At 43.1% G+C, this 25,783-nt stretch overlaps 1 protein-coding gene across 1 annotated transcript in view; it reads right to left on the bottom strand.

Annotated features, from left to right (window-relative positions):
- The window catches only part of RBM33 (RNA binding motif protein 33), a 1,894,586-nt gene that overhangs the window by 655,488 nt on the left and 1,213,315 nt on the right, over window positions 1-25,783 (bottom strand). The window contains exon 13 of the mRNA XM_044064784.1: window positions 22,060-22,308. Coding sequence (XP_043920719.1) covers window positions 22,060-22,308 — 249 coding nt within the window. The remainder of the gene's footprint in view (window positions 1-22,059; window positions 22,309-25,783) is intronic.

Below are 25,783 nucleotides of genomic sequence, written 5' to 3'. Positions count from 1 at the left end.
TCATTCGAGATTCTTTATTCGGTGGATGGACAGGTGTAGAAATTTCAGCTAATACTTTCTTGGTGGCCACTGCCACCACCATAGCATCTACTGGAACGCCGATAAACTTATTAGGCCTCCTTGGGACAGGGTTCACTTCGACTGACTACACCCATTAGTTTGTCAAAAGGTAGAGACACCCAACAGGTGGAGGGTCGAGAGCCAAATGCTTCTAGGCAAAAAGAATCATTCTCAGAAGGGGATGGGGACTTCCATTCACCCCACTGTTTAAGGATCTCCAGGATGTCTGTCTGAAAAAGATATCCTCAGAGGGTGAACATGGGGACCCTTCCGAATCCTCTAAGTCTGTATGTGATGTGACAGAGTTGGGGGTTGTCTATATGCTTCCTCTTGCATGTAAGCTTACGAGGGATCTCCTCAGAGGGATGCTCTAGGGAGGTCTCAGAAGAAGGGGTCTCTGCTAAGGGGGTAACCTGAAGCATGGGCTCTCTGTACCTGGGCTGGAGCGGTGGAGTGGAGGTTGACACTGGCCCCTTTGGGGAAGAGTGTCTGGAGCAGAGGGTGCAGCAGACTCAGGAGAAAGCACGCTCATCACCTCAATCCTGGCTCGAGATAGTCTCCAGTTCCGAAGAACGTGGAGATCTCCCCCGCACCACAGATGAGGGCTCTGAGGCCGATGTTGGTGCCGAACTTACCTGCACCGAAGCTCCAAGTGGGAGAACCGGGTCCGAGCAGACTCTCCCCCACAGAGGCGATAGGCAATTATCAGCTCCCAGATCCTTCAACAGAAGCAATCGGAGCGGAAGTCGGTACCGAAACACCAGATGTGGTTCTTGGAACCGATGGTTCCACCAATACGACCTCCAGATGCTCTGGATCCGAACTGGATCGAGTCGGAGGAGGAATAGCTGGTAAAGGAGAAAGGGGCTTCGGCTCCACATCCTTTTGGGCTGGACAGAATTTTTGCTAGGGCTGGTGTCTTAAGTAAACTCCGCACCACACACTCCACGTCATCACCCGATAGACTCCTGGATGATTTGGAAGAGCACACTGAGGACTTGTGGCTACCAGCCACAGACTGTAGTAAAGGGGATTGCGGCACAGAGCGTACAAGTTCCAAGGACGGTGACCGATCCCTTTTCTTTCTTTGGATGGTTCCGAAGAAGCTGGTGGAACCGAAGATTTGTCTTTCTCGGATCAGACAATCTTCGGATCCAAGACAATAGTACATGAAGTCAATTGCTTTGCCGGCTCAGAAGTCGGAGCAGACGGTGATTTGGAAGTTGAAGGCTGCTGAAGGGCTTGTTCAAAGGGTCCCTTAAGAAGACCTCTGTTTATAAGTTTGTTCTTGCGCTCCTGCAGAACTCGTGCACTAAATCCATGACAAATGGAACGAGTCCTGCAGGTGCAGTGATATTAAACAATAAACACAGCTGGTATGTCCATCTGTGATGGACATCTTTACTGTACAGGAGTCGCACTTCTTGAAACCTGAATGTTTTCCTTTAAATATAATGCAGAAAAAACAAGAACTACAAAAATACACACAAGAAAGAATATATATATATATATATATATATATATATATATATATATATATATATATATTTTTAATAGGAAAGAAAGGATTTGAGGAGAGTTCCGATAGAAAAAAGGACGAACTCCTCAACCCGAGACACGTCTCTAACTTAAACGACACTCTCAAACAAACAACAGAAAGAAGCCCTCTAACTAAATGGGCTGTAAGGAACAAAGCAAGACAAACAGCTCCCCGATCCTCTAACTTAAACAGAAAGGGGAAGCACTAGAGAAACAAACACGGGCCTAAAAGGAAAAACGACGACCACAAAGAAGAAAACCACTATACAATAAACGGAGCAGATAGGTATGCCAAACACTAAAAAGGACTTTAAGTAACTTTCAACAAGTTTAAATAACTTTTGGAAGAAAAAATTCTTAAAACAGTCTAAGTAATAACAAATTTTACTCAGCCTGAGCCAGCAGAGAGGGATCCCGAAGCTTCAAGTGGCAAACGAGATTTGGATATCTGCCGCTAGGCTTCATGGGATAGAGTGCAAGCCTCGAGCCAGTAAAGAGCTCTCGATCTTTAGTATAAGGCCGAGTCGGAACCGATGCTTGGTTCTGAACCAACCAGCAAAATGAAGGTGAAATGGGACAACATAACATCTGTTATTACTAGTTACTTTCTTTTCTATTAATTTATGCATAATCATGTTACGATATAAAATGTGATAACTTAATAAAGATAAAATGACAATGCAGCCTCCTCAGTATGCACCAAAGTTTCCATGTCTGAAGAAAAAACCCTGCATCTGATAAGTCAGGCTGAATGTGCCTGGTAAAGCCACATTGGCCTCCAAAATGACTTCACCTAAGGTTTGGGGAAGAGCAGAAATCTAATCCATGGGCTAAGAAGCCTCACCTGAACTAGCAATTTCAGCACTGATCAAAATCACTGAATGCTTACAAAGCACCTCAGTCATCCTTCTCTTTTCTTTTTGAAGGGGAAGGATCAGAGAAGGAAAACTACCCAGATGTCACAACAGTGGATTGGGTTAAGGCCCCGGGTATTCATTTAAGGAATAAATGCTACTACTTATATGTTTCTAGAGTGAAACCCTGGCAGATGTCATAGTCTTTGTTATGATCTGTGCCTAGACTGAGGTAGTCCTTACGGGAAATATGCCCACCAAATCTAAATCTTCTTTTCTTAAACATTGGGAGGGTGGCCTAATGGTTAAGGTGTTTGCCTTACAAACACAAGGTGCAGGGTTTGAGTCTCACAAGGGATAATTGGCTAGGCTTAAAATGGCTCACAAGGGCAGTTAGCTTAGTACTAACCTATGAACCCATGAATATATAGAAAAACTAAACCAAACTATAACACTAGAGAAAAAACATGGCAGTTACCACAGCGGAGGGTGCAGGATTTGAATCCTTCCACATTCATTGTGTGACCATGACCAAGTCACTTAACCAGACAGTGCTTTGAGGAAATTAGGAATTTGGGTTAGTCTCCTCAGTGGTCTCCTGGAACAAGTGCCAAGGTTCCCCAAGAGGGTACTTCTCTGCTCCAGAATACTGAAGCTGGCCGACCACAAGGAAGATGCGATAAAACATGATGTGGATATTACAGAGGGCATCTGCTTTCATGAACTGCAGCAAGAAAGTCCAAAGACATCAGAGGCAAATGTCCTTCTTATACTGGCATGCTTGGATGTACCACAGACACTAAACATAGACCACCCAAAATGGGAAGCACACTCAGCTCTGAAAGTCAGTTAAACATACAGAGACACCTAGTGGCCAAGTCCCAGTAGTAAGGACTACAACAACAGTGACCTAAACATCTGAGTTTACAGAGGAGAAACATTCTCCTTTTTAAGGCCTTTACCCTTTACTCCCTTCTGCCTTCATCTCAGATAATCCAAGACGAAGTCCAGGAATAATAACATAAGAAACTAGCAACTGAAGGCCACAGTGGTGAAAGCAGCAGAGGAGTAAGGCTTTTTCCACAAACTGGTCAAATATCCTAATCTGTTACCGGGAATGGGCTTCCTGGTTGCAGCTTTACCGGAACCTTCACTAGAATCCATGGACAATGGACACCACTGCTGTTTTCAAAATAGGGTTCTTGTGCAGACGTCTGTGGGAGTCACGGACTGTGTTGAAACGGTCTGGCTTCCTAGAAGTATGGGGCTTGGAATCAGGCTGCAAGGATGCTAAAAAAAAAGGCATTGTCCAGGACTTCTGAAATGGAGGTGGGGGGCTCTTAAGACTCCTTGCTTCTGGCAGGCCCAGGAAATGTTTGCACCTGATCTGCCCCTGGGAGAATGCCCTGGCTTCTCAGCTAAAGATCTGAGTCATTTTGCAAAGGGTATCTGCTCATGAAAAAGTGCCATGTAGTGCGACTGGGGAAAGGGCATTTTCACTACCATACTGCACATAAGAGGCTAGGGAAATTTGATTTACATAAGCCATTCCCCTCCAATTCAGAATCTGGGGTATATGATCCCCTCTTTGGAGAGAGCTCCATTATTTAACACACAGTACACCTGATACAAAAAGATCTTCAGAGGTTGCTACATAGACTTCATAAAATCCATAGATTCTGACTGGTGATCTGGGTGGAGGTAGAGGGCTGAGGCAAACTCAATGGCAGCTGGGGCAAACCAACTGAAAAATAATTGTGCTTCAGTATCCAGGGATGTGTCTGGGCATTAGATCTGCTTTCTACGCCCTGGGGCACAAAAGGACATCTAATATCTTAATGCCGTCTCCCTTTACTTTGATCTAAACACACAGTGTAGGCTATAGTTCACCCTATTCCTAATGATAATTCGAGCACCAGCATCACAGGGCTGCAAAGCAGCCTCAGGACCAACCAATGACCTAATAGTTTCATCTCATGAGGACAAGTCAGAGACTGAAAGGATGGTGGCCTCCACGGAGTCAATCAAAGGACTTGGTCAAACAAGGCACTGTATACAGGGGGCTGCAAAAGCACCTGACTGCCATGGGTACCCTCAAGCTTGGGGGAGGGGTGGCACTCAGACTCTGAGATGGTATGGTTAGCCTCGGTACCATCTTCTTACTTGGGTGTATCTCCATGGGTTTCTTTTCCCTGTGATACTCAGATGACCAGATGTGACATTTTTGAGAAAGATATTTCTCAAGGGATTTTGCCAAGTGTTTGATGGTCTCTTGGTTGAAAAAGGAACATTGGAAACAACTGAACACATTGTGCTATGGGCCTAGACAATAAAGGCACAAGCTGTAGAAATCTTTGACATATATGGTTCTTGCACCTAATGCAATTGTTAAACTTTAGTCCCCAATATCTAAAATTCAACATATGCCAAAAAAAAGAGCAATGTATAAATAAAATCAAAATTGACCAACAGGGTACTTATCTGAGAATTCCATCCAACCAGATGGTGCAAACAGTGAACCTGAAATGTTCACCTGACTATGCCAAGAAATATCTGACGTTCCTGCTGACCCACATCCCTTTACACTGGTAATACATTAATGTTGGTGTAGAGGGAGTCTGCTAGGCCTTCAGGAAAAGATGAAGGCTGAGTATTCAAGCCAACAATCAGGCTCCTGCAAGCAGAGATCCCTAGAGTCAGTAAAACAGCAAGGAATAACAAAGAATATACCATGTTTCCTGGGCCAAATGGGGCTATCACAATGTCTTCTGGCCTATTCCCCTTGATTATTCTGGGAATCAGCAGTAAAGAAGGGAAAATGCATAGAAAATACACCTGTCCATTTCAAGGAGAAGGCAGCAATTGTTGGAGTTGCTGTTCAGTAGCACAACATTATGCAACTGCCTGTTTTCTGGGGAAGAAAAAAATCTACTTCTGTCACATCCACTTCATGATCAGCCCCAGAAAGATCTGCCATTCAGTACCCATTTGCATGGGTCTATTTTGGATCTGCTCAAATTGTCTGTCAAAAATTCTCTTGTGAGGGGATATAGACTGCCATAAGAATAAGTATGGACTCCTGAGCAATCTCCCAAAGCTGCACTGCCAGTCGAGTCCCCACTTGGTTGCTGATATACAACATGACTGTGGTGTTGCCTGTAAGTATATGGAATGTTCTCTGTGCCCAAATCTGTTTGAATACTCTGAATGTGAATATAATTCTTTCACATGTATATGTTCTATTCTCAAGCTCTTGTCTCATATGCTCTGGATTTTCAAAGGTACCACATACCCACCCCATGCTAAATCCAAGGAGTCCATAGCGAGTGCCCGAGTCCCTCGGATAGTTTGAAAGGTACACCTGAACTAAGGTGTACTTGCATTTTCTACTAAAGTTTTTTTTTATGCAAGACCGAAAGGGAATAGGTGCGTCCAGTGATTGGGGATGCTGACACCATCTGTTCACTTCTCTCAAGCAAAGTTGTACCAGTGGAATCATGAATATGCAACAGACTACAGGTTCATAGGTACTTATTAGGCTACTAACCTGTGAGGATCTTAAGAACTCTAGCCTAGCCTTATATTCCCATGGCAGTTTCTAGCCTTTACATTTTGCATATGAATAGCCCAGAGACTGGATGAACAAGGATATGCTGGGACATTTACATTGGGGCTATGTACTGCAGAACTCTGAGAAACTGCCTTGCATGGTCAATTCCTTCTCTACGTTTGTCTACAGAAATAAGGACAGGTACAGACCCATGTCGTCTGGGAGGAAGACCACTTGTAGTTCTGTATCTAACTCTGCTCCTAAAAACCCTACTTTCTTGGCTGAGATCAAGTTTGACTTATTGAACTTAAAAAAAGAGAGAGAATTTCTCTTTTCCTTTCTCTCAAACATGCTTAGCTGAAACATGGGACCTACTGAATCTCCTTCATGGACTCTGACTAAATCAGGCAGTCACACAGTTAGGGATACATGTGCAAGCCCTCTGTGCTGCAATATGCTATTACTGGACCTAGGTGCCTTGTTAATAGCCTGTGTGTGTGGTAGACAAGCCAAAGAGCAAAGAGGTGAACTGGAAATTCCTGCCCAGTGGTTTGAATGATAAAAACCTTCTGTGGTCCCTAGCAATGGGAACAGGTAGGTACCGTTTAGGTTCAAGGTGACTACCAGGAAAGCATGAGGGGTTGACAGTGATATAAGGCCTTGACGCATCAGCATTTTGAATTCTGATGTCATCAAAAACTTTAGTTTTGAAAGATCCAAAATATGTCTCCATGTTCCTCCCTTTCTGAGCACCAGTAGTTTTGAGTGAAACCCTGATTTTTCTTTTTTTACTTTTGGTACATTTTCTACAGCCCCTTGGTTCAAGCTGGTCTTTTAACAGATGTGGAACCAATGTTTATTTGACCTTGTCATACTGGTGGACAACCCAGAAACTTTGGCCTTTTCTGAAACTGTAGTTTTCATCCTTGTCACCAGATGTTCAAGATACACTTGATCTGAGCAACTGCTTTCCAAATAAACTAAAGTGTCTTCCTATTTTCCACTGAAAAAGAGGAGGAAGAAAATCACCTCTATGTGGATTTGAAGAGGACTGGAGGTGAGATTTCTGGGAGGGAAAGATGGGTAGCCTGGTTATGTCACAGTTATGCCCTCTGTGGGTCAATGTCCAGAGTGCTCCAGTTTTCTCCCTAGGCTCTTAATGCCATTCTTTTTTGTACCTGGATTTTTTTCCTTTGTTAGTCTTGCCAATGTCTTGCATGAGATAGAAAGGCCAACACTTACATGGGCAATTTCAAAGGAACTTAGGCACTTGTCAGGGAAAAATAAAAGAAGTTATGTACTTACCAAAACATTCCATTTGTGTTGTCTTTTTTCATTCTTCCTCAACCTGTGGGTTTCGGATCAGACCTCTGATTCAACTCAGCCACTTACAAAAGCTTAGGCTCTGAAGATTGAGCTCCTCCCCTACCAATAATGCCTCACCCCCCGTTACCTCATATCGAGTTTGCTGCTACCAAGTTTACCAATAATATTATCATAAAAGCAATGCACATCAATACTAATAGTTACCAACAAAGGAACAAAGAAAGAACAAGAGCTCAACAAGGAACAGAAATTCCTAAAAAAAAATCTGTCAGGTCATCCACAAAATGAACAGTGGGAAGGGAGAGGAGAGGAAGAATGAAAAAAGACAACACATATGGAATGTTATGGTAAGTACATAACTATCTGATGTTATCATTTTCATTCTTTCTCGACCTGTGGGAAGAGTCCCCAACCTCGGGTTGCCTTCACGGAAAGATACTCTGGAGCACTGCAGAAACAAAAGCAGCTCCACTCTGGACAGAATATCCAGCTTGTATTGGGAAACATAGGTGTGGGAATAAGACCTCGAGGTAGCTGAACAAGTACAGCTGAACAAGTATCATCAACTAAAACTTTGTCCCCAAAAGCTTGGGAAGTTCCCATAGATCTAGCAGAGTGAGCTTTGACTTGGTGAGGTAGAGGGACCCCCTTGGATTCATAAACAAATGAAATGCAATCCTTTAACGATTTACCTAACGTGGTCTTGGCAACTGGTTTGCCCTATTTTTGCACAGGAAAAGGATATGAAAAGCTGGTCAGATTTTCTGAATGTTTTAGTTCTGTCTACATAAAAATGCAACTGTCTGTGAGCATCCAGCAAACTGAGAGCATATTCTCTCGTTTTGAAAGAGGAAAAAATACAAACAAGTTAATAGATTAGTTTATACTATTCTCAGTTGCACTTTGGGAAGAAAGGATGGATTAGTACATAATGTCATCTGTCCTTGTGAAAAATTATGTAACGGTAATTGGATGACAAAGCTTGCAATTCAGAAACCCTTCTTGCAGAAGTGATAAAACATCAGGAAAACAGTATTCCATGATAAGTATTTCAAATCTACTTTGGTGGAAGGTTCAAAGGGAGGCAGAACAGCAGCTTGTAAAATCACAGTCAAATCCCAAGGAGGTGTCAGATCTTTAACAGGAGGATGAAGAAGGAAAATCCCTCTAAGAAAAGCCTTACACGATTTTGATGAGACCAAAGATGATGCATTTTCTCTGATATAAAAATCAGAAATGGGTGCTAATTGTACTTTAACAGTGGACTGGCTAGCCCCCTCATAAAATATGAGCAAGAAAGTCTACGAAACCGCAACTGCGCGAATACGGAAATGTCGATACATATTGAGCGAACCAAGAAAACACAGAATGTCCTGAAGCGCGAAATTCGAAATGTCGAATAGTCATAGTTGGCCCTTCTCCGGTATAGCTCCTTAAGGTAAGTGTGCAATAGTTACGGACCTCAGGGTTAGGGTGCAGGTTAAGGTAAGTGCATACATAGTAATATATGTAAGTTTTAGTTTAGGATTAGAAGTAGGGTTTTGTTAAGCGTGTGTATGTGGATTATTTATTTTGTTTGGGTAAGTAGTATGTAGCGGGCGGTGGGCTTAGCCAACTATGCCGATTCGACATTTTGAATTTCGTGGTTCAGGCTGCTCAGTGTTTTCGTGGTTCGCTCAATATGTGTCGACGTTTCCATATTCGCTTATGTGAGTATTTACGGTTATGATATAGACCCGAAGACTTGTGATAGGAGAAGAGAATTTTTTGGACTGGAGATGAAAGCCTGGAAGATTTGGCCATCATTGGAACTGGAGAAACCATGCAATTAGTTTTAGATCTGGGAGATTGGGATGAATCTGCCCTGATAGACGGGATAGTAGATCGTGACAGGTTCAAGCATCCATGGAGGGCAAATCAGATGAGACCAAAGGAAGGTGAACCAGACTTGTTGAGGCCAGAAAGGGACAATGAGGATCACTTTGCTCTTCAACCCGGCAGCTTTCTGAAGAAACGTAAGGATTAAGGGGAGTGGAGGAAAGGCATAAAGCAATCTGGGGGGCTAAGCAAGGACCAGAGCATCCCTGGGTGACTGTCCCTGGGGAGGATCAAGGTGAAGAACCTGCTGCATTTGTTGTGGGGAGACGTGAAGAGATCACAGCAAGGCTGACCCCATTTCTGGAAGATCATGTTTGCCACTGACTGATTCAGAGACCACTTGTGAGGCATCAATAATACTCTGCTGAGCTTGTCCACTAAAAAGTTGTGTTGACCCCAGAATGGACATTGCAATTAGAAAAGCTGGTAGAGATCGCCCACCGCCACACTCATTGCTTCGCGACACAGGGGGTAGCATCTGGTTCCCGATTGTTTGTTTATTGTCCATTTGCATCGCAATAGTCTCTAGAGGAAGGAAGCTGTGAAATGCCTGCAATGTTAAAAGGACCACTCTCATCCCCAGGACACTGGTATGCAGACTGGTCTCCTGTGACGTCCACATGCCTTGGACCGTCAGACCCAGGAAAATGCCTCCCCCACCCTACCTGGGAGGTATTCAAGGTCACTGTGGCGTTTGGGGGAGGAAAAGCAAAAGGGCATCCTTGATGAACCGCTGGGGAGTGAAGTCACCAGAATAAAGAATCCTTGCACACTCACAATAGTTTGAAGGGACAGCTGAGGGGCTGTTGAAGAAGTGACCACTGGACTGATAAGGTCCACTGCAGAATTCTCACGTGTAAATGAGCTGGTGGTAACAGGGGTACAGTGGTAGCCATGGAGCCTAGGGTCTCGAGTACTAGCTTGGCTGGGGGAACTGGGACTGCCAAAATCTGTCTGACATGCAGTTTAAGGTTTGAAATCTTGTATGGAGTAAGGAAGGCCAAGTTCTTGGTTGTATCCATTTGTGCCCCTATGAAATTTATACTCTGAACTGGTTGAAGCCGGGACTTGATTTTTAAGCTTAAGGTAGGAGCTAGCTATAACCAGTAGTCCCCTGGCCTCCATGAGCAGATGCCTGGTTAGAGTAGTAAGGAGCTAGTCATGTAGATATGGAAAAACGTGGAATCCTTGCTGTCTTATATGAGGTGCAACTACCACCATGCATTTGGTGAACATGCGCTGGGTTGTGGAGAGACCAAAGGGAAGCACTCTGAACAGATAATGACTGGCTCCCAGCCTGAGGCATAGGTACCTTCTGCAGCTCAAGTCCATCTTGATGTGGTAGTACGCATCCTTCAGGTCCCCTGAGCACATCCAGTTGTCCATTTTTAAGAGAGAGAGAAAATGAACTGGATTGTGACCATCCTGAACTTTGAAGTTTTTACTGATTTGTTCAGGAATGTCAGATCCAAGATTGGCCTGAGGTCCCCTGTCTTTTTTGGTACTAAAAAAACTCTCGAGTAAATGCCCGAGCCGATCTGATCTGGCAGAACCTTCTGGATGACTCTTCTGTAGCAGCTTTGAAATTTCCAACTCCACTGCTTCTCTCAGACTGGGTGGAACGCCCAGAAGAGGTGTCTTTGATTTGGGGGATTTTGAAAAGGAATTAAGTATCCTCTGAATATGATTCTTTGCATCCACTGATTGATTGTGATGGCTAGTCAGGCATCTGTGTGCAAGGCTATGTACCCCACAACTCCCTCCAGAGGAGGACAGTCGGGCAAACCCTCAGGAGCGCTAAGATAGTCTGTCCGAGAAAGAAGCCAGAGACCCCTGATTTTGCAGACCTCCTCTCTGCCACGTGGGCAGCATCTACCATTGTAAAAGTTTCTTCCTCGGCCCCTAGGGGAGCATTCTCTTTGCAACTCCTGAAAAGGACCCTGAGAATTTTTGAACTACAGCCCCTCCCCCCAATTCCTGGAAAAGGATCTCGGGGGTAGAAAAACAGATTCTGATGGCAGACGAAGTCTTTCCATCTTTCAGCGAGCAGTAGAGTCTCTCTTTAACACTGGGCCAAAACAAAGATGACCTGTCGTGTTACCCACCACTTAATTTTTCTTAACGTTTTTAATGCTTTTTACCTCTGTGGTTATGGTTTTGAAGATAGATTTTTGAGCGAAAATATTAGCATACTACGAATATTACAATACAGAAATGTGACTTCATATGAGAGCTAAATGATAAACTGGATGAATTCTTTTGTTCTTTGTGACTGCCACTGAAAAAGTTAATTGTTTTGTTTGGAAAAATAAATCTCCAGATTATGCAACTTAAGAAACCCTTCCAAATCATTAAAACCATGTCCCCACTATCAGTCTGAAAAAAAAAACACACAGAAAGAAAGTCTGAAGATGGAGCAGTTTAGAAATATACCAGTAAACAGATTTGCTCATCCGATAACCAATCAAATGGTCTGATTGATGGACTGGCAACAACAGCAAGGGTAAAAAATACATAGATAAATCACTGTAGCCAGTCAAAAAAGAAGTTGTGTATTCACAACGTTCCATGTCTGTTGTCCATCTCGCCTTCATTCTTATTGGTTGGGTTTGGAGCCGATCCTCGGCTCCGTCTCGGCAGAATACTAAAGCTCGAAGTCTTTCACTTGGTGCATGGCTGAACACCTATCCCATCATGCAGTCGTGTAATACCCCAGATCTTGTTTGCTACTAACCATAATAATGTGTTTATATTTATCATATTGTAGTATACAGACATAACAAAGAAAGTCAGAGAAACCCCTTGCCTGAGGGAAAAAACCTCTAAGTCCTGCAGAAGCCTTGGGCTGGGGGAAGGTGGGAGGGTTGTAAGAATGAAGGCGAGATGGACAACAAACATGGAACATTATGGTGAGTACATAACTTCTTTATGTTATGTTGTCCTATCTTGACTTCATTCTTACTGGTTTGGACAGCGTCCCTAGCACCATATTTCCTGGGTGGCTCATGGGAGTACACTTTTCAGTACAGTGGAACCAAAGGAGGCTCTGTCCCTGGAGGCCAAATCCACTTTGTAATGAGTGATAAAGGTATGGGGCCTAGCCCATGTGGCAGCTGCACAAATACTGTCCATTGGTAGTCTATCTAGATAGGCATATGATGTTGCTATGGTTTTTGTAGAATGTCCCTTGACCTTGAAAGGTAGCTCTCTGTTATTAGTACTGTAGACAGAGGTGATGCAACTTCAAAGTCAGTTTGAGAGTGTAACCTTAGAAACAGGCATACCTTTTTTTGCTTCTTAAAAGGAAATAAACAATTGGTCAGATTTCCTAAAATCCTTGGTTCTGTGTAAATAGAAGCAGAGTTGTCTGTGCACATCTAATTGGTGTAGCTTGTATTCTGCCTTGTTGCCATGATTGGGGAAAAACACTGGCAGCTCAACAGTTTGGTTCAGATTAGTCTGAGAACACACTTTAGGTATAGAAAGGATAGGGTTACTTTCGAAGAGATACTCTATCCTTATAGAAGGTCAAGTAAGGAGGTTTGGTTGATAGGGCTTGCAGTTCTGAGACTCTCCCTGCAGAAGTAATGGCCACTAATAAAATTGTTTTCCACAATAGAAACTTGAGATCACATGTTGATGAGGGCTCAAATGGAGGCAAGGTTAGATATGATAGAACAAAATTCAAATCCCATGGTGATAGAGGCTCTTTAATGGGAGGTCTTAATAAGCAAGTATCTTTTAAGAAAGCTTTGCACAATCTGTGGGACAACAAGTTAGGAGTTCAGTCACCCATACGAAAACTAGAAATTGCAGATAATTGGACTTTCAATAGTAGCTGCAGCGGAACCTTGATGATACAGCTCTCCCAGAAATTCAAGAATAGAGTTGATTGGGGCAGAGAAGGGATCAATGTCTCTTGATGCGGACCAGTATGAGAACCTCTTCCATTTATTGGAATACAACTTCCTGGTTGAAGCCTTATGTGAAGATACTAAGATACGTTTCACTGCCGGTGTGAAATTATGAAGCCTGACTAAACTTGGAACTGGAGCAGCCATGCTGTCAATTTGAAAGTTTGGAGGGAGGGGTGGGGTATTCAGAATGTACGAGTCAGAAGGTCTGGAACTGGGTCCAGAACCCACGGTTCCTCCTGAAGATGAGGCCAGAGGAAGGGAAACCAAATCTGATGAGGCCAGGATGGGCAATGAGAATTAGCTTGCTTCCCAATGATTTGGCTTTCTGCATGACTTTGGGCATCAGAGGAAAGGGAGGAAATGCATGAAGAAGTCCCGGGGGCTAATCGTGTACAAATGTGTCCCTTGGTGACTCCCGCAGAGGGGGGACTAGGGCAAAGTAGCTGCTGCATTTGGCATTCATGGGGGTTTCGAAGAGCTCGCAGCAAGGCTGGCCCCATTTCCAGAAAATTATCACCACTATCTCTTGTTTTAGGGATCACTCGTGAGGCATGAGTATTGCCCTGCTGAGTCTGCTATCATGTTGTATTTCCCCAGAACGTGAGTTGCTACTAGTAAGCATTGGGAAGATGTAGCCCACTGCCATACTCTGTGTGCCTCTCGGCAAAGGGGGTAGGGATTTGGTTCCTCCTTGCTTGTTTATGTACCAGGCTACCAACATGTTGTCTGTCTGAATTGCAATTGTTCCTAATGGAAGACAGTCCTGAAGTGCTTGCAATGCCAACAGCACTGTTCTCATCTCTAGGACACTGATGTGCAAATGGGCCTCGTGCTACTGCCACGTGCCTTGGATCGTCCTCCCAGATAATGTCCCTCCCATTTGTGAGGTGTCTGTTGTCACTGTCGCTACAGGTTGTTGTAGGGTAAAGGGGCAACCTATTGTCACTTATCTGGAAAGAAGCCACCATCGTAGATCCTTCTTGCATGACTCTGATTCTGATCTGGTGAGACATGGGTAGTTTTTGAAATGCTTACTTTAAGGTTGTATAATGCTTGGAAAAGTTTATTATGCCTTCATCACAAATTTTTATGTAAGCAATGTTCCTGGTTTAAATGAGTTTAGTTCTTTTAGTGGCATTCTCAAACTCAAGAGTTTGTTGAGATAAAATGCTTACTTTAAGGCTGTATTTTGCTAGGAAAAGTTTATTATGTATTCACTTTTATTTGGTTCTTAATTTAAACACAGAATATTTTTATACATAAAAACTTGTAAATAATGTTTAGATATTACTTAGGTTTCAGTATGTTTTATTAGGTTTTTTTATGCAGTGCATCTTTACATGTTTTTTGACTTAATTATCCCGCATTTTTGGTGCTAGTGACTATTTAAATGCCCTATGTTTTGTAATAATTACTTCTGAGGAAGTCTGCTTTGTGGGCAGACGAAAAGCGCTTAAAGTTTAATTCATTAAACGCTGTGTGTGGACTCTACTGTGTTTGGGACTTGTTTTCCTGTTTTTTATCATGGAGACAGTGTCGAGATCTGCTCCTATAAATGTAATATGATGACACAGCAAACATGGCAAACATTTTTGAATTTACTGTTATCCCCAAGTGCGAACAAAGTTGTAATGTGGCTTCTCTTGCCTGTTGTAGTTGATGCCTAGTGGTGGCAGTCAGGAGCCAGTCATCTAGGCATGGAAAAACTTGGAATCCTATTCGTCTCAAGTGGGCCATGACTACTGCCATGCATTTGGTGAACATTCTGGGGGTTGTAGTGAGACCAAAGGGCAGAGCTTGGAATTGGTAATGACTGGCTCCCATCCAAAAGCGCAAATACTCCTTGATTGCCTATCCATTTTTACATGGTAGTACACACATCCTGGAGATCTATTGAGCACATCCAATTGTCTTTCCCTAAAAAACGAAGAACAGATTGCAGTGTCACCATTTGGAACTTTGACTTCTTGACAGATTCATTTAGTTTGCTGAGATCCAAGATGGGTCTCCAGTCCCCTGTTCTTTTCGGCACTAAAAAGAATCTTGAGTAAGTTCAGAATCCTGTTTGGTCTGCGGGGACTCTTTGGATGACTCTTTTTTTCCAGCAACTTTTGAATCTCTATAGTTGCCTGTTCCCTTTGACTGGGTGGAATGTCTGGGATTTTTCTGACATGTGGAACGGGAAGGCAAAAGGGAATGGAGTAACCTCTGGATATTATACTTTGCACCACGTGTCTTTTGTGATCTCTCATCAGGCTTTCGGGTACAAGATAAACGCCCCCCCCCCCGACTGCCTCCAGAAAAGGGCAGACGGGCCTCCTTTCAGGAGCACTGGAAGTGTCGGCCACGAAAGGAATCACAGTCACCTTTTGCAAACTCCCTCTGCCACGTGGAGGTCTACCATTACTACTTTTCCCTCTACCTCTGGGGAAAGATTAAACTAATGTGTCTTGAAAAACTCCCTGGGATTGTTTGAATCACATTTTACCACCCTTCTGACCCTTAGGATAGGGTCTGGAAGGTACGGAAAAACATACTCCAACGGCAGAGAGGGTTTTCCCTTCCTCCTCGTAACCGGCAAGTGTGTCTTTGACTTTTGGTCCAAAGAGTGAGAAACCATCGAAAAGGGGCGATGACAAAGGTAGACTTAGAAAGGTTCCGCAAAGTTACACAAGCGCATCCAGCAGTGTCTCCTTAGGGAAGCTCCTGAACCCGCTGTCCTGCTTGCTCCATCCGCTGCGTAAGAAATCAGTCTCATGGATGAGTCCACTACAGAATTTAAGGTGGACAACCGAGAGGATACCTTATCTGAGACCCCTGCAGCTAGTGTACATTGAAGAGTACCTCCTAACTCTTTCAGGAGATCTCTTTGAAGTCTAGTGAAGTGCGTTACGTGGTTCAGCAATCTAACTGCAAAAGTCACTGATGAAAAAATACACTTCCCATATCTGTCCATCGTTTGAGACTCCTTGTTCGGTGGATGGACAGATGAGGACATTTCAGACAGTTCCTTCTTAATGGCTGCTGCCACCACCATAGCATCTACAGGGACACATTAAGAAATTCTTTGTCTGCTGGGGCTGTAATAAATTTATCTGGCTGCCGAGGGACCGGGTCCATTGCATCTGGTGACTGCCACACCTTTCGACTAACTAGTTCCATGAGTTCGTCGAAAGGCGAAGACACCCAGGTGGCTGAAGGTTAAGATCTAAAGGCCTGCAGGTACACAGACTCTTCATCAGAAGGGTTGATGGGTTTCCAGCCACCTCTCGGTTTAAGGATTTCTAGGATATCCACAAAGGAGATCTCCGCAACGGAGACATCCTCAGAGGGCGACCGTGGGGACTCTCCTGACTACTCGAGGTCAGTGTCCGAGGTGACTGACATCTGGTGAGTCCAGGTGCTTCCTCTTGCAAAGTGTCTTCTGGGGAGCCTCCTCAGAAAGGTATTCTGGAGAGGTATTGGGAGACTGTTGTTCGCCCAATGGGGCACCCTGAGGCCTGGAATCTTCACTGTCCTGTGGTTGGGGTGGTGCCAAGACAGAAGTAGGTGCTTTAGGGGGAAGGATATCAGTACCCTTGTGTAGAGCTGTAGGGGGGGGGGGGAGACAGCACACTTCTCATCAGCTCAAAAGCCGATCCTCCCAGCTCTGAGGACACCTCTGGTTACAAAGAAGCAGAGGGAGTCCCTGGTGCCATGGGGGCCGGCTCCAAACCCGATGGAGGGAGCTGAGCTCACCCGCGCCTTAGCCCCAAGAGACAAGTTTGGAACCGATGATCCTTGGGTCTGAGCATCCCCTCCTGACTCGACTGGAGAGCTTCGGCTCCTAGATATCCCAGTGGGCACTGATGATGTCTGAGCAGACAACAGTTCCGAAATCTCCAGAGTGGGTCTCGACACCGAAGGTTCTACTACAATGGGTACTAGACATTCTGGCTCCAATGTTCCAGCTTGACTCAGAGAAGGAATAGACGTGGACGAAAAGATCTTTACTGGCTCCAGAAGAGACTGTGTTGGAGCCGAGAACTGTTTTGCCAGCGCCGGCGACTTCAGTCTGTGCACCACCCTATCCACATCGTCATCTGATAGGCTCCTGGAAGACCTAGAGGAAAGGGTAGGTGAGCGAGACCTCTGTAAAATGGGAGACCTCAGAGTAGGAGACCGGCTCCAAACCTGAGACTCTCTCGGCTCCGAAATCTGTGGTGCCGAGGAGCTTGGTTTGTCTAATCCAGAAGATGTTGGATCAGACTGGATTGTTTCTGCTGTCTTCTCTGGTGGTTCTGAATGGCCAGAAGATGAAGATGATCTCTTGGTAGGTTTGTCAGTTTTAGATGGAGACTTAGACTTATTGGAGGTGCTCTGACTTTCTAAACTTTCAGAGAAAGGAGACTGCAGAAGCCCTCTTACAGTGAGCTTGTTTTTCCTCTCTAGTAAAACTCTAGAACTAAGGGAATGGCAGAAGGTACATTTCTTGTAAATGAATGGCACCAAGACAAAACACACAGATAATATGACCATCGGTCAAGGACATTTTCTGGGATCACTTTTGACATGTCTTAAACCTGGATTGCTTGGTTTCTTTTTAGTTTTTAGACATTATGGCACAACAAGCTACAACTATTTTGTATAAATTCAAAACACAATCTGAAAAAGATTATATTATCAAACCACACTCTGAAAAGGATTATATTGGATGGTGCAGTGGTGCAGCGGTAGCATTGTTGCCTCACAGCAAGAGGTTTTCCAGTTTGATTCTCGGTTGGGGTGCCTTCTGTGTGGAATCTGCATGTCCTCCCTGCGTTCATGTGGGTTTCCTCCCACGTTACAAAGACATGCGCCTGGAGCATTTCTCCTCGGGCCTCCGCTGAAAATTGGCTTTGTTCCAAGTCGGACTTTCCCAGTTAACAAATGTTAAATAAATAAAATAGAAATATTAATATGCATATAACTAAACTCCAGACAACTCTGGTAGATCTAAGATACTATAAAGTCAGCAAAGGAAACTTAACAACTAGGGGAGGAAGTCAGCTATACCCTCTAACTTAAACCGGCACAGGCTTAGCTAACTGCCTGAAGGGAAAAACAACCACATGCTACAACACAGAGACTGGAAACACTTGTAATTTAAACAGTGCTCCAATAAGAAAGTAAAACAGAAACCCTAAAAGCCATGTGTTTGGCAAGTTAAATGGGATAGGAGAAAACAATGGCCAGACGAGAGAAGCGACGGCCAACCACAAAAGGCAAATACGGCAAAATATATAATTATAAGCAAGAGTGAAAAACCCACACTATATTATAAGAAATAAAACTAACTAATCTTAGCAATAATTACAAGTAACTGTAAGAGAAATATAGTTTTTAAAGAAAAATCCAACACTTAGCCATGCCAAGATGAAGAACCTCTGATCTGTTTGCGTAGCTAGCGAGATCTAGGGGATTACACCACTGCATGATGGAATAAGTGTTCAGCCACGAGCCATGTGAAAGACTTCGAGCTTTTAGTATTCTGCCGAGTTGGAGCTGAGGATCGGCTCCAAACCCAACCAGGAAGAATGAAGGCGAGATAGGACAACATAACATCAAATGTTCTCCTTTGGAAGAGGGGAAGAAACAGGAATAATCACAGAAAACCCACACTAGTAAAAAAAAAAAAAAACACATGAATTTCAATAAGAGAATGTCCAAAGTTAGGACTTAGCCCTGGAGATGTACTACTCGGACACGAAACTGGCTTGTTGCATACAAAAGAAATACTGGGACAAGAGCATGAAAATTGCACAGTAAGGCAATAACTGAGTTCACAACAACTGCCTTAAACACATGAGGCAAGGAGACCCTTTTCTCTTCTAAAAGTTTATTTGAACAAATTAGGGTTGCCACCTCTGTTTTTCTTTCCGGACTATCCGGAAATCAAACTGATTCTCCGGTAGTCTGGAAAACACTTTACAAACTCCGGTATTCTGTTTCAAAAAGAAAACAGACTATCGGAGTTTGTAAATTGGGTGACTTACTATGCCTTTTTAAAGAAAAGCATAGTAAATAAGCCGAAAGCAGGTAGCAGGAAAGGGAAAAGAGGGCGTTCCTGCAGAGTGATACCATAGTGACAACACAAAATGGGTGGAATGTGGGTGGGGTTACCGGTTACTCCAGTTTTAGCCACGATGAAAGGTGGTAACCTTTGAACAAATAACTGTGCTTCTACACATACAGCTTCTTCCAAATGTAATGGATCTTTCAGAAGTCTCCTTTTAAACAAGTGTGCACCCTTCCCAATTTTAGACCCTGCTTCCAAATATATGCACACACACACACACACATACAAACCTATATAGATATATATATATATATATATATATATATATATATATATACATACATACATATATACTAACACGGGCGACCACTGCTCCACATCAATAGTCAACTCCTCCCTAGTTAGATCCGACCACAAATTAATCACCTTGGAAATCCACCCCCCCCACCCCACAAAGGTAACCATCATGAAAAACTTCTCCAAAGCTAACTTTGGGCTCCTAAAAACAGAGGTGGCTAACTTCACGGCACCCATGCAAATGGAGAATAGTTGCATTACTGGTAAATCATACACCAATGCACTGTACGAACACATACACAAATGCATGTATCTTGCCATACCCAAAAGAACCAAGACGCTCTCCTCCAAAAAAAAGAAGCCAATCTGGTGGTGCCCTGCCATAAACAAACTCTACAACAGAAGGAGGAAACTGATGCGGAATAAGGTGAAGTCCCAAGACTGGAAAAACTCCCTTATCAGCTTCAAAAAAAAGTTGAGATCCCTCAATAAATCCTCTAAAGCTAGCTATGAAAACAAAACTGCACCAGATAGCAAAGGCAACCAGAAGGTCTTCTACAGGTATGTAAAAAATCTCCACGGCAATACCCAGATTTGCTCTGAGCTACTGCACAACAGTACCTCCTTTACAGAGTCAACAGATATTGCCAATATACTAGCCAACAGATTCAGTGCCAACCCCCCCAAAGGACCAGTCACTATATCAGTAGATTGCCAAGCACCTAGTATTACTGCTGCACAGGTTAAAAAAGCACTGTCCAAGGCCAAGAATAGAGCTTCTACGGGACCTGACAATATCCCTGGCTGTGTTCTACATGAACTACAGAGTGAACTGGCACCTCACCTGTGTGTCCTGTTCAATCAGAGCCTCTCCTCAGGATTTGTCCCTACCAAATGGTGCACTGCTACAGGCACCCTCTCCACAAAGGAGGAGCAACTAAAGAACCTGGGAACTATCGCCCCATTAGCCTGACGAGTCTGATATGCAAAGCCAATGAACACATCATCATGGGCCTAATAAACAAGGATATAGGGAATCTCCAAACTCTGGATCTCACACAGTTTGGTTTTGTGAAGGGTAGAGCATGCCTGCTCAACTTGGTCAACTTCTATGAGTCAGTCACCAGAGCTGTGGAAGAAAGGTGGTTCATACAGCCTACCTTGATCTGGCCAAGGCCTTTGATACCATTCCTCAGGAATCATAGAAAAACTCACTAAGCTAGGCATTAACTCCTACATCTCTAGGTGGGTTGCAAACTGGCTCACAGGTAGAAGCCACAGTGTGAAAGTAGCTGACACCAAATCAGACTGATGATCAGTCACAAATGGAGTCTCACAAGGTTCAGTCCTGGCTCCTCTCCTGCTCGGTATCTACTTCTCTGAAGTCCAGGCCAACACAAAGGGACTCTGGCTGACAAAGTTTGCAGACGATTGCAAGTTGGGAGCTATTATTAACTCCCCAAGTGATGTTGACATCCTACAGAAAGGCCTCACTGAGACCAATGACTGGTGTCAGAGCCATGACCTTAAGCGCAATGGCAAAATATGTCGTCATTCCCTTTGGGGATAGTAGTCCACTGAACACAGAAGGCGTTATAAGAGATCTGGGAACACAGGTTGACAGCAACCTCTCTTTTGACCACCACATTGCCATAGTGGTCAGAAAGTCCTTCTATGTGGCACATCTCATTACGAAGAGGTTTGCATCCAGGAAGAAAGAGGTCACTGTCTCCCTCTACTCTTCCCTCATTAGGCCAGTCACTGAATACAATGTCCCATTTGGCATGTACCTCACTAAACACCTGCAACAACTGGAGAGGCCACAAAAGTACCTCATAAAGAGGATCCTAGGCCTTAAACATTTGTCCTATATGGACAGACTCAAAAAAACTCCAACTATTCTCAGTCTCATACCGCCTACTTATAGGCGATCTCTGCTTGACTTACAAAGCCATGTCTGACCCAGCTCTGTTAAAAATGGTACGTTTAAAAAAATCCCAGTCCCTCCACACCTCACTCTCCAGAAACCTCAACCTCATTACCACAATCAGAACATGCTGGATGGACAGGTTCATAACCCAGAGACTGCCCCCATGCTATGGAATAGACCTCCCATACATGTCAAGCTGAGCACCTCATTGGCCCTCTTCAACAGAAATCTTAATGAGTGGATGGGAAATAGAAAATTCACCCCAGGCATCACTCCAGTGCCTTTACTCGACAGAGGCACTGGGAACTAAGGTCAGGTGGCACGATGCCAGGGTAATCCTATGGGCTAGGCTTGTAAAGGCTCCAGGGCCATTATTCTACTACACACCTATGAACATATATATATATATATATATATATATATTTATACACACACAAACATCATATAACACACACACAGACACACACACACACACACACACGTGTGTACGCAAATATGTATACATTTAAACACATTGCCCATAACAGCAGAGCAAATAAACACTGGTATATAAAAACATGTCTGTAGAGTTCCCAAATAACATAACTTCAACAAAAACATCAAATAGCCATCTTCAAATTATAAGCCGCTTAAATAAAAGTAAAATGCTTAAGTACATAAAGATATCTTACACGTTTTGCTTTAACTGCACCCTGTCGCTGTTGACGCTGCATTCGATTACAGTTCTTTTGTTGCTGCTTTTGTATACGTTGTCGAAATGGATGACGTGGCAAAGGTAAAAGAGGCTGCTGAGAAGGGTGATGAAGCTGCTGCTGAGGTGGCTGCTGTTGTGGTGGCTGTTGTAGGCTGTGGTGCTGTGGTGGTGGTTGGTGGTGGTGAGGATGATGATGAGATGGCTGTGGCAAAGGCATTACAGGACACTATAAAAATAAGAAAAATTAAAAAAGGCCAAAATCTTTGTTTAACAACATACTCAGTGGTAACATAACATTTTTATCATTTAAATTTTTGTAAAAAAATAAAAACATAAAAAAACTGTAGTAAAATCTCATCTTTAGGTTATTTTTGCTTGTCAAGGCAGGCATAGAAATGTTTTTCCTCCTTTACACTATGAGTGGAATGCTGAAATACCCGTTACATATCCCTAACTTTGGTGAAATCCCTAACTCTGGCTCAAAATTTTGCTCTGTTCCTTTCTAAAATTTAAAAATTTCTCAATAAAAGTTGCTGGATTTTAGTCAGTGAGTGCTGATTATTACAGTTACAGATTTTTTTTTTACACTACAGATAATACCTGTTAATTCACAACTTCTTTCTCAATTAACTCATACCTGCATTTAAAAATGCCATTATTTGGGGTCTTTTTCCCCTATCTAGCTTTATTGCTCTGTCCCCTAATTAGAGAGGCAAAAGGTTGTGATAGGGAAGAAGCATTTTTTCATTGCTGAGAAAAGGGTTATAAAAAGGCCATCACAGCCATCATGTTCTATAGTGATATGATATTATAGTGTAAAAACATTCAAGATACCACAACAGAAAGGCAGGACGAACTCATGACTAAGATCAACTACATAGAAATTCAGTTACAATGTTAATCGTTAGACACCTGCTCACAAGGGTGGTTGCAACCCATTTCCACCTAGTGGCACAGTTGCTGTATCTCTACGTCTTTTCCCATTAATAGCTTTGGGACCTTTGCAGACAGCCAACTTGACTGTAGAAAAAACTGTGATACCCTGATTTAAACTTTCAACTGTCTGTTGGTCAAGGACAGAAACTGTAAAATGCTGCATTCCTGCAATTAATGCTGGGAATATTCTGTGGTCTCTCTGAATGGGGATTTGGAGGAAAACATCCTTCATGTCAAATGGTATAAAAACAATGTCTGATAATACCAAAGAGAGAAAAAGGCCTGTGGGACTATTATTTTAAACATTGTTACAACAAAGGAATTTGGTTTTGGAGAGGTCTAAGATGTGCCTCCAATGTCCCAATGTCTGCCCTTTTTGGGAAACAGGGAGAGAGTGGAGTTAACTCCTGTTTCCTACAACTCTATGGGGACTCTCTTCAGCGCAGTATAGAATATGGGGGCCTGCTAAGACCTCCTGATCCACAGAAGGAAGTGGCAATTCCATAAAGGGCAGACAAACTGAAATTATTATTATTATTTTATCTTAGGGAAATGTTTTCCTTACCCAAAGTCTGTGGTCAGTTGGAAAAAAAAAAGTCTTCCTCTTAGCGACCTCTACATGGAATTATCTGTAAAAATGGCAGATGCTTGTTGGAAAAGATGATGGAAGAATTTGTCTGTTTGCAGAGTACTGTTTTCTCCTACAGTCTTTCATAAATTTCCTGAGAAGGAAGAACAAGCAAATGTTTCTTACATAAAGAGTGAATTTAAAAGCTGTGCCTTTCACCCTGACTAATAAAGCATCGATTCTTAACTAGGACTGCCTCCTAATAAACATATCTGAGGGCACTGCACTAGCAACAAGCATAAACAGAATCAGAACAATACCGGACTGCGAAGCATGAGGAGTCCCAGCTTTACAGTTGAATCTTTTATCTCCTCTTTATCATATCATCCATTCATCTTTAAACATCATCATTATAAGAAATGGGAATGACAATTTATGTCTTTAACACCCAAACTAGATAAACTCATTTACTCAAGTGATTGCGCATTACTACACCATAAATGGTCATTTGCAATCAAAAGTTGCCATGAAGATTGGACAGCCCAATCAGAGTGACCACTGTAAATCCATCATACACCAAAAGAAAAAAGTCCATCCTGAGTGAGCTTGCATACCTCAAGACAATTTTACATTGCACTGCTCAGCGAAAGTTCAGTTGTGTAAAATCTTACCATAATGGGAGATGTTCTTCTCTTCACTGTTGCTGTAGTCATTACATTAGGGACCCCCTGCTAAGGGCGATCCAACACCCAGCCAGTATACTAAAGCCTTTAGGTTGCTTTAAGGTAGACCGCACGTCGCATGTATGCTCCTTGCTCAGCATAGGGCATACAGGTGACAATCCTAAGAACTGAGAGCCCCAGTAGGAAGGCTACTCTAAGGAAAAGAAAAATAAATTAGTACTTCCATAAGAGAAATGGACCAGGGATTGGAGGAAAGGGGTGAATACTGCAACAGTGAAGAGAACATCATCTGCTGTTATAGTAAGACTTTATACAACTGTACTATGTCCTTCCATTTCACTGTTGCAGTATTCATTACATTAGGGAGCATGACAAAGCTCAGGAAGAAACTTGGGGAGGGGGGGGCAGCAAAGCTCTCTAGGAATCCATGAAGGATGGCCCTAACAAAACCAGTACTAGCTCTAGAATTGCCATCCAACATACCTCCCAATTCAAATTCCTTGGTATTTACCAGTTGTGAGGGCAAAACAATGGGGTGCCACGAATTCCTAAGTGGCCCATTTTATTTCCGATTTTTTTTTTTTTTTTTTTTACAAATTGTAGCTAATGTCCTACATCATCTTCATGAGGCAATGAAGCAGACTGCCAGCCTATCGGAAACACTGTGGCTGTGTCATTAGAAGGCACCTGTTTGGAATTGGAAACTTGGAATATAGCATTAATACAGCAGTGCTGAAAATGTACACTCGTACTGTAAATCTGTAAGAAATGACTATTAAAGATTAAGAAAGTGGCACTCAGTGGCATAGCTAGGGAGCAAGAGGGGCGGTCCGTCCTGGGCGGCACTTTTGGAACTAAGGGGTCTTTAAGAATGGTCCCATACATCTCTGTGCGTTGTTCTTCCTGTTCGCACAATTTTTTAAATACAGTACAGCTTGTTCGATCACTGTTTTGCTGCTTCACCTGCTCACCAAACGAGTATACAATTCATAGATTGTTCAAGTAAGGCGAATTTTTTATTATTGCTGTCAGTGCTCAACAATTCACATTGCTGCCAGTACAGTGTGTGTGTGTGTGTGTGTGTGTGTGTGTGTGTGTGTGTGTGTGTGTGTGTGTGTGTGTGTGTGTGTGTGTGTGTGTGTGTGTGAGAAGTTCAATAATTTGTTTTTGTCTGGCTGCTTGCCTCTGAACAAGTGTTCAATCATTTTTTAAGCAAGGTTCTTTTTACTGCTGCCAGACCCAGTGCAATTTGAGTCTGCTTATTAGAAGAAGTGTGCGTGTTTTTGTTTTGCTACTTGCTTCTTAGTATTAGGTAAGGTGTGTGTGTGTGTGCTTAACAAACGAGGTTCTTACTGCTGCCAGTGCAATTCATGGAGTGCGTGTTGCTGCTTGCTTCTGAACAAGTGTTCAATCACTTTTTAAACAAGGTTCTTATTATTGCTGCCAGACCCAGTGCAATTTGACTCTGCTTATTAGAAGAGGTGTGTGTTCTTATTATTAGGTAAGGTGTGTGT

The sequence above is a fragment of the Protopterus annectens genome, chromosome 3.part0 (assembly GCF_019279795.1).
Source record: "Protopterus annectens isolate FY-2018-M chromosome 3.part0, PAN1.0, whole genome shotgun sequence".
Lineage (NCBI taxonomy): Eukaryota > Metazoa > Chordata > Ceratodontiformes > Protopteridae > Protopterus > Protopterus annectens.
The sequence above is the reverse complement of the archived record's forward strand: the minus strand, read 5'-3'. Positions and strand labels throughout refer to the sequence as shown.